This window comes from Carya illinoinensis, chromosome 8 (genome assembly GCF_018687715.1).
Source record: "Carya illinoinensis cultivar Pawnee chromosome 8, C.illinoinensisPawnee_v1, whole genome shotgun sequence".
NCBI classification, from domain to species: domain Eukaryota; kingdom Viridiplantae; phylum Streptophyta; class Magnoliopsida; order Fagales; family Juglandaceae; genus Carya; species Carya illinoinensis.
Genome location: NC_056759.1, coordinates 34,985,836 through 34,995,799, shown reverse-complemented (window position 1 = coordinate 34,995,799; position 9,964 = coordinate 34,985,836). Strand labels below are relative to the sequence as shown.

General features: G+C 34.1%; 1 protein-coding gene across 2 annotated transcripts; it reads right to left on the bottom strand.

Annotated features, from left to right (window-relative positions):
- Positions 1-218: 218 nt before the first annotated feature.
- On the bottom strand, positions 219-9,197 carry LOC122274138 (39S ribosomal protein L45, mitochondrial). 2 transcript variants are annotated; one of them, XM_043083106.1, is made up of 12 exons: positions 8,968-9,197; positions 8,607-8,647; positions 8,345-8,445; positions 8,047-8,127; positions 6,965-7,047; positions 3,798-3,849; positions 2,606-2,695; positions 2,206-2,274; positions 2,015-2,116; positions 1,584-1,652; positions 1,040-1,096; positions 219-670 (listed from the first exon to the last, which is right to left on the bottom strand). In XM_043083106.1, exons 1-12 carry the CDS (start codon positions 9,036-9,038, stop codon positions 575-577), a joined length of 912 nt encoding a protein of 303 aa, XP_042939040.1. In that variant the 5' UTR covers positions 9,039-9,197; the 3' UTR covers positions 219-574. The 2 variants fall into 2 exon arrangements, with proteins under 2 accessions (XP_042939040.1, XP_042939041.1); XM_043083107.1 differs by lacking the exon at positions 8,607-8,647 and having other exon boundaries at positions 8,968-9,182.
- Positions 9,198-9,964: the final 767 nt, after the last annotated feature.

Here is a 9,964-nt window from a genome sequence, read left to right as displayed (position 1 = left end):
TTTCTTTTGCTGAATACATCCTTCCCATATTGCACACTCACTCGGGAAGCATCTGCCCCAGCTAAGGATAGAGACCAAAGAAGTAGTTCCACATAAAACGATAACTAATGCTAATGCCACCAATGCAACTTCAATTGATCATTTAAAGCTAACCACGGATGAAATTTGGAATGAATAATGATCAGTGGCAATTCTTGATGGAAAGGGCATCCATCCTATGAACATAGAAAAATTCTTGTGTATGTAACCTTTCCATTTGTACTGATGAATCTCGACATTCTGCCAAAGGATTGTCTATACATTCCCTACAACACAAAAGGATTCCTTGTTTGGAAGTATTACATTGCTATGAATCTCATAGCTTTGAAAACAACTAACTAACTGTGGCGAAGACAGATGTGGCCTATGTCCTCATTTCATTTATTCCTTGCTGAGTTTTTCTGATAAAACGAATTCATTAAGCAGGGAATTCCATCTGTTTAATAGACCCCATAGATTTTTAATAAGTTCAGAGAACAAAATTGAGTAGCATCAGTTAATCATCCTTATCAGCACGGTCGATCTCAGACTTCAATCAAGGAGATTTTTGTGAAATCCTCCCACAGAGACGCCAATAAGCTCCAGAATGAAAGAGAGATTTCTCAAATATCCAGATATCACGGACAAGGACCTGAATAACATAAGTATTGGAGAGTGTCGGGAATGGATACTAAAAATGTTAAAAAAGGAAACGTGACATAATAAGTGAAAAGATTATATAAATAGAAAATGATGAATTTATTCATTTTATAATGTTCTAACATGTGTTAATACATGTGTACAAGGGTTGCCTGCAATGGATCAATTGACCATCTATTAATGCTTTGTAATTATCACAAACTGTGCTGCGATAAAAAATTTGTAGTTATCATTGCTCAATTTAATATATGTTAGACATAGCGTGTCTGAGCCCAGGATGCTTAGCCACTCTACAAACTACAAGAGAGCTAAAATGAGGGATTGATACATAAATTTGGCAGGACCACTTTATTAATATTACCTCCTTAGATTTATCTCCAGCGACAACAGTGCCTCCTGAATCATAGGCTTCAAACTTCTGTAGGAACGCACACGTAATTGAGAATTTTACATAGTTCTTGATAGATCAATGTATATCAACAATCTAGGCAAAATATATATGGATGGTGAAACCAAACCACAGATTGTGTAAAACTCGGTTGGACTATTACGTATGATTTACCTCTTGTGGGAATATTGTCAGACAAAGTATATATTATGTTATAACACAAAAAAAACAGCATAGATATAGCACCATTAAGTTCGGAATAACAAGTGATTAGACTTCATACACCAAACCGATTTGTATGCCTCATATATTTTACACTTTAGTCACCCCAAACTCACATATCAGCACCTGCTTTGCCAACAACAAATGGTCACAAACTTGCACAAAACTTAATGGACCAGAACTAAGGTGTTTCTCACATAGGTTAGATTACAACCACATGATGCATATAGATTATAGAATACAGACTTCAGTAAACAACAGACTTATACAACATAATAAAATGCATAAAGTTCACCTGCTTTGTAAGAAACTCGAGTGTAAGTTGAATGAAAACCTTGTTGACGTCATTTCGATCAACGCCAATCTGTAATTAAAATTTTTAAAAAAAGGCAACCTATAAATTTAATGTAAAATAACATGTTTAATTTACCACAGCATCTAATATTTAGCTTCATCATTATCAGTTCACACATGCAGGTGGTAAGTAGCCATAAAATGGTCAACACAAATTGGATAAGATTTACCAAACAGGATCAAGCTTTAATATAAAAGATGTCATTGGTGTGTCACCATTTGCAAGTGACCACGCACCACTGTGTATCTAAATACAAATATCTGTGGAAAAGGCAGTTGGGGCAGCTTTTGTCCTGCCAGCCTGATGTTTGAAATCCTCTTCAATCAGAAGTAAATTAAACTGTCCTAAAAATCAAAAAAGAAAGTACTTGCCAGACGAGCTCGCAAAGTTCGTATCTTAATGACTGGTTCAACCATTTCCCAATAGACCTTACTCCACATGGATTCTCTTTGCTTGATTTCAGTCTTGAGTGCCTAAAACAAATATTGGAAATTACATCTCAAGTTTAAATTTATAATTCATGTGATAATCGTTATAGCAGGTCATTGGAAAAGAAGCTTACAGAGTACATTTTCTCCGTAACTGCTTTCCTTAATGATGTTTTGTCACCATTTGCCATTAGAGTGTTTATCTGGGAAAAAATCAGCATTGGGCACAGAAAATTCAATAAGCAGATATATGAGAACTCAAATTATTTGCCTATATCTTCTGAATTAAACACTGGAGTAATGGATCACATTCCCATGTTAGTTTCAGTTTGCAACAAACATTCTTTTTTTGTTTGCCTTCTTCCAAACCTTTCTTTTTAAGAAGTATTTTTTTTTATAAAGTCCTTTCTTTCTAAAAAGCATGCCTACCATAAACTTTCTAAATTGCAAAGACTCGAATATTTTGACTAGAATTGCAGAAAAAACTAGAAATGTAATGGCAAGTCAAAAGTCAAGAACATAACAAAACCATACCTCCTTGTACAAATTTACGGCCTCATTATAAAACTTCTGCTTTGAATATCCAGACTTCCTTAATTTGGAAATGGCATAGGCACTTTTAAGCTGAGAATAAAAAAAAAAAAATCGACAATGCACTTCAGTTGACAGCAAATGCTCACCCATGGCCTTGCATAATCTGCTTTCTTACTCATAACTAATTCAAATTTCCATAACTAGACATTACATAAAAATCAAATCCAAATAAAGAAACTTGTAAGCTGCCACCCATGGTGCAAAGATCATCATAACTTTGTGGAACACACATGCCATTGAAAAGGGAGTGCAAGGGTTTATATTAAACTCTTCCTCTAGACCCAAGATTAGAGGGGGCGGGGTGGACTTAAAAAATCAATTCAAAGAACACGTGATATTTAAGTGGATACAAACTCCAGCATGTTAGAAGGAAAACAAGTAGCCTCAACAGAACTTCCAAATAAATTGAAATATAACTTAAACAAAGTACAAATAACTCACTATAAGCAGACATGCATGAGTTTCAACTCTAAAAGAATATCCTCTTCTGGGGCATGTTTGGGTAATGAGATGAGATGAGAATTTTGTGAATAGTAGTAAATGGTTTGTGAATAGTAGTAAAATGATTTGAGTTCAGATGTTTTATTGAATTTTGGGAAATGAAAAAGAAAATGTTAAATAAAAATATTATAATAAAGTTAAAAAATTGTTTAAATATTATTTTTGTTTTGAAATTTGAAAAAGTTGTATTGTTTTTTGTATTTCGTTTGGAAGTATGGGAAAGTTGTAATGATTAGATGAAAAAGTTGAAAATTTGAAATTGAAAAATGTTTTATATTTGAGTGATGTTTGGGAAGGAAACTATGAGAAGATTTAGATGAGATGAGATGTTCTCAACTCATCTCACTTCCCAAACATGACCTAGTCTTCAACTGGTTTTGTAACCAGTACAAGGTACAAAAACCATTGCATCTAGCAGATGGGACCAAAAGGAGGATTGCATCCAAGGCTATTATTGCATAACACTAAACAAGAAAATGGATAGAAAGGAAACAACAGAACATGGCAATCTTTTATGGTCACACCTGTTTACTACGATAGAAACATGTAGCAAGCATAAATCCAGGAGAAAGGTTGAAATATATGACAGGCAAAGTCTCAACTAATTAGAAGCGGCCCATGATAATGTCACCTCTAGAATAATGTCCTCTTTTGTTCTTTTCCAGCCACTTCTTGTGAACCATCTGATGCATGAAAACATGAAAAGTCTGAACAGGAGGGAAATATAAGCTTTATGATTACTAGAATAACTACAAAATATAAGCCACCAGAAAGAAAACATAAATTAGGGTGTCGAACCAAGTATGATTAATGTAGTAAAAAATAATAGCTACAAAAGTACCATACAAATGGAAGCACCCACATGAAACATTAAATGTGAAAAATCCCAGAAAAAAGTTGTAAATGGGAATCTCCTACATGTCCTCTTTACCCAAGTCTTAATCCCAAGTAAGCAGGAGTCAGCTCAGTGGATCTTTTTCAACTAATTGAGGCCACACTGGTTTGCCCATTCTAATGCCAGACTTTTTGTTACCTTCCTATTGAGGGTGAGTACCAACTGAGTCGGAGTCGGTCCCCTAAATGCAACTCCGACTCCGACTTGCATAGACTCCGATCCGACTCCGCCTCCGACATATCGGAGCATAGTTGGATTTGGGCTTTTTTTTTTTTTTAGCTTCATATTTAGCCCATTTTTAAACAAGACTTTACAGATCTTTTTTGTGGGCTTTAAAATTTCAAGTTTACTAAAAACATAACCAAAACTAAATCACTGCTGATTTACATGTCTAATTACATGCTATTATACTATAATATTATGTGTTATTAACTTATTTCTATGCTAGACTTATACTATAGTATCTAATTACATGTTATTATATTATAGTATTACGTGTTATTAACTTATTATACTAGACTTATTTCTATACTAGTGTATAACTCATTTCTATACTTGATTATGTATAGTAGTAATACTATGATATTTATATATACTAAACTATTGGTCTATTTATATTATAGTATATTATTTTATAATAATTAGCTCAAACTAGTATATTATTTAATTTAACTATATAAGTTCTAGTTATATAATTATATAACTATACTAGTATATATAATCAATATATAAATAATATATATTTTTATAACATATGTACAATATTGGAATCAGAGTCGGAGGGTAAAGTCAGAGTTGGTTAGACAACACGTCTGACTCCAACTAGAAAATTCAAAAAAAAAAAAAAATCCAACTTTGACTCCGTTTTGTCGGAGCTCTAACTTTGACAGTGCGAAGTGGGATTCGGAGTCGGATTTTCAGATTTTTGCTTAGCCCTACTCATGTCCTTCTTTACTAAGGCCTCCCGATATCTCTATGCACTCATTGAATTTGTATAAATTCACTTATGTTGTAAATCTTATGTCTAACTGATCCTTTTTTTTTCAATTCATAATTTGTTAACAAAAGAAGAAAACTTCAGCACAGTAGAATCCAAAAACAGTATGGGTGATTTCAAATTCATGATCACGTTAAATGCTTGACACCTGAACTTTATTACAATAATTTCGTTTTATACTTTTTTTATATAGGTAATCAAGAAATTTTATTCATAGAAGTAGGCAGAGCCCAAGTACATAGGGAGTATACATGAGAATTACCTAATTAGAGTTTACAATCGAAAAAAGAAGATCATGGACATTTAGTCCATTACAAACAATAACCCCACCCATAAGAACAAGTTTTAAAAAAGAAAGCTTTGAGCTCATTCATTGTTCTCTCATGATCTTCGAAGCTTCTATCATTTCTCTCCCACCCAATGCACCAACACATGCATATAGGAACCATTTTCCAGATCGCTACCACTTGTGAGTTGCCTCAGAGGCCTATCCAACTTGCAAGGAAATCCACCAGTCTAAGAGACATGACCCATAACAATTTAGTTCTTGTGAAAAAATCATCCCACCTGGTCTGGCCGCCTCGCAATGTAAAACAAGTGATCTACTAATTCACCATGCTTCTTACACAAATAAGTTGAATAACACCAATCCAACATCATACCCAACAGTTCCTTAAGTTATCTATGGTAAGGATTTTGTCCAAAGATGTTGTCCATACGAAAAAAGCTACTTTTGAAGGAGATTTCTTCTGCCATATGCTCTTCCATGGGAAAAGTCATTCCAGGGCTCATTAGAACGTAAAACGATATGACTGTGAATTTACCTTTCTTGGAGGGGCACCAACTCATCTTATTTGTGGTACCCTCTATCATGCTTGCAGAATACAATGCCTCATAGAACTCTATGATAGTCTCCATCTCCTAGTCATGGGCAGCCCCAATGAATTATACATTCCATTGAGGGGAGCCACTAGAAAAGACCAAGACATCGCCTATCGCGACATCCTTTTCTCATGCGATCTAAAAAATATCAGGGAAGGTATCTTGTAGGCTACATTCACTCCAACATTTTTCATACCAAAATCTGATACGTGAGCCATCACCCACCAAAATATGTTCATGTCTTTGGAAGATCTTCCAATGTCTACTAATGGACTTACCCACTCCGTATGTGCCACGTACCTCATTCGAGAAGCATCCTCCCTAAGCCTCCCCAAACTATGTATCTATAACAGACTTCCATAGCCCCCCCCCCCCCCTTTCCTTTCTCCTCTTTCATTTTGATACCTCCAAAACCATTTACTCAATAAGGCTTGGTTGAATTTCGTCAAGTTACGAATCCCCAAGCCACCCCCAGAAATTGGGGTACATACAAGTGACCAATTAACCAAATGAATTGTGAACTCTTCCCCCAATCCACTCCACAAGAAGTCCCATTGCAGCTTCTCTATACGGTTGGCCACCTGTATGAGGAGCAGGAGCAGGGACAAAATATAGGTGGATAAATTAGAAAGAGTGCTTTTAATCAGAGTAAGTCTGCCACCTTTATACTTTCACCTTGACTATGATATGTCATTCATATATATACTTTTTGATAAGCATTTCAGTATATAAACGCCCAGTTCTCCTTTAGGGTAGAGCCTTTAGGTTTCCTTTCCATAAGCAGATTTTACCTTAAATAACTAGTGTATAATGAAATTTGTAATTTATCGCGTGCACACTCGAGTGTGCAGGTGCACACAAATATCATGAAAACTCACAAGAACTATCTAGAGTTGCTACCAAGTCATTTGTTAGTTCTATAGATTAGATTCAAACATGTACCATAAACAATCTACATTCTGTTTCACAAGAGTTTTTAGAGCTATAAGCTTGATCAAAGTTTTAAAACACTTTCAAATCTGACCTCTTCCAAAATGACATTGGTTCACGTGGCGCATAAGGTTCATAAATGATTCCAGGACTCAGCATTGATACTTTAAGAGCTCCCTACAAAAGCAATACCATAAGCATGTCATCAAATTTGAATTGCATGTTAGAAGAATGAAGGCAGTTATCTTAAAAGAATTTTTATTATGATTTTTAACTGACAAGTAAACCTGTAACCAGTTGATGAGTTGCCGAGACCCAACAAAAAACTAACAAAAAATCAACTCAAATCCTATCCTTGCACTTGCAATGTCAAAAAATTGGGAGAGAAATATATGTCCAGCCATACTAATTGGATTTAAGAGGATGTCATAACAACATTTGGGATTGAAAAGAAGTGACATTTGTGCTCACTGAAAGGGGAGCACCATTGATAAGGTTTTTCATCTCTTAGTTACAACAGCATAGGGCATAATCACTCAATCTGATTGCTAAGATGCTAAGCCTAAAAGTGATAGATATTAAGAAAGCAAATTTCAAAACGATATGTATGTTCAAGAAAAAACTTGAGAGAAATTTGTATGTAAGCAAGGAAGAAAAGTAGTCAGGGACTCCTAATATACAACTACAATTCTACACTCAAGTCCATGGATTTTTATTTTTTTTTGATCGGTCACTTAAGTCCATGGCTTTTTAAAAATCTCTTATACTTACGTTTAGGAAATCATTTTTTCATCTAAAAAGGTAAATAAAATTAATCAAATTTTAAATTTATTTAGCTTGAGAAATCCAAACCAAACAGGCCATAAAAGAACCACTTGAGGATTCACATCTCCTACCCTTAAGGTGCAGGGAAAATGCTACAACTTAATTTGCACACACTTGTTCTCATGAATTTGATGTTTCCTTCCTGATATTTTATTCTTTCTCTGCAGTTTTGTATATCTTGCATGTCCAACCAGTTTATCCTTTGTCCAGATTTAGATCAAATTTAATTTTTACAAACTATAACTTTGAGCATAGCAGTATTGTAATCAAATAAGAACTAGCCACCATTTTGCAATCGCACCAAGAAGAATGAATTAAACTATGAATTTCTAAAGAGTAAAGAAAACACACCATCTGTCGTGCTTGTGGAGGGGCTTTTGTTTGTGTCGATAACAACCTCGTGATGTTGGAGACTGTCAAAAATTCAGCAGCCTAAAATAAACAAAAAAAGATACTTGATGAATACAAACAGACTCTCATTTAGACACCATGACCTCATCCCACAATCCTTGTGGAAGGACGAGATACAGTCTTACACTTTTTTCTTAATATAAGTAGTCTTAAACATCTTTACGCTTGGATTATAGATGTAACAGCCGATGTGTAAGTTACATGTTGAAATCTATACTATACATTTTCAAAAGGTTACCATTGTAGAACGAAGAATCATTGTGTTTCCACGAGTAAACGGGAGAGCATTGTGGGACATATGAAAGGGAGAAGAAATGCTCCGCGGAATAAGTTCAGGAGCTGATCACACACCAAAAAAGAAAAATGCGAGCTGTTAGATGCAAGTGTTGCCACCCATTAAAGCTACAAATAAATTTAAGAAAGAACATGTTCTAGGAAAGAACTGTTGTAAAATAATGTCTCAAGCAACAAATGAAAAATGGCACTAATAAAAAAGTTACCGCGAAAGATAGTATTGGAATAGCTTCTTGATCTTATAAGCCTGAAAATTAAAGAAAAATGCACCTTTCAAAACATATTTCCACCCAAAAATAGAGGCAAAATTTATAGAAAAATATTTATAAATTCTTCCGAAGCCAAGAAAATGCAGGAAGAGAAAACAGGTGGCAGTAAAACTTCAATGTCCAATTTCCCTGTTTATATTTGGGGAAAAGAACCGAAATCTCAAAACCACGAAGCCAAATGTTCGAACGGGTATCTTTTTACAGGCCAACAAAGCGAAAATGTAAAATCCGGCACCGTGATTTCTTTCATTTTCCCAGTAACAAAGTGGAGCATCAATAAAAGATTTTTGGTACTTACAAATAAGAAGATTCCCTAATCCCAACCGTCCTATATACAGCACGAAGCGTTTGCAAACTTCTCAATGCCATCTCTGCTAAAAGAATACGAACTTTCTCCAATCATGAAAACTGAGAAAAACATGCACACGAGGTTTTGGTTCTCAAGGGTTTAAGGTGATGCATCGTCTTCGATACTTCATCAAGTACTGGGCTTGGTGACTGGGTCTGTATTTTGGGCTCAGTTGGTCCCAAACGACACTGCTTACTGGCTGTAAACCAGAAGGATATGTTCCTAAATTTCGAAAACAACACCACCTAAGCACTGTCGCTTACTGGCTATAAACACTGTATTTTGGGCTCACAACGTCATTTATTTTTTAGTGATTAAGGAAGTTTTTTAAAATGATATTATAAATTTTTTCAAAAAAATTATTTAAAGATATAAATAAAATGTATGGATAAATAAATAAATAAATAAAAATAAATTTAAAAGTCTCGTTTGTTTTCAAAGATGAGTTAAAATTAAAGTTGGAAGTTAAATAAAATATTATTAGAATATATTATTTTAATATTATTTTTGTATTGGAATTTGAAAAAGTTGAATTTTTTATTTTATTTTGTGTGAAAAATTGAAAAAATAGTAATGATGAGATGAGATGAGATGAAAAGTTTTATGAAATTGAACATATTTGGTGGCCACCGAATTCATCTGTGGACTTAGCAGCGTCCTTAAATAAATAATTAAAAAAAAAAAGTTTACAAATTGTGTGACTCATTATGATCATTACAATAATAAAAGTTTTATAAATTGACATGTCTTGTTACTTAGGCTACTACCTTAAGTCACTCACTTGTAGGCCTAGCATTTCTTAATCACTAAATTACTAATATAATTATGAATTATATAGAGTATTTATGAATTCGATCAAATTGGATGAGCCAGTACTTCGAGGCGCTCGGATTGTTTTATTTTTTATAAGTAAGAAGATATTTTATTGATATAAAGATAGACATAG

What these genes read in the sequence shown, in the direction of transcription:
- LOC122274138 (XM_043083106.1), bottom strand. Translation starts at nt 9,038, where the DNA reads ATGGCATTGAGAAGTTTGCAAACGCTTCGTGCTGTATATAGGACGGTT. An exon ending in TTCCAATACTATCTTTCGCG is followed by an intron (nt 8,446 to 8,606) that starts GTAACTTTTTTA and finishes GTGTGTGATCAG; the next exon opens with CTCCTGAACTTATTCCGCGG. An exon ending in TGATTCTTCGTTCTACAATG is followed by an intron (nt 8,128 to 8,344) that starts GTAACCTTTTGA and finishes TGTTTATTTTAG; the next exon opens with GCTGCTGAATTTTTGACAGT.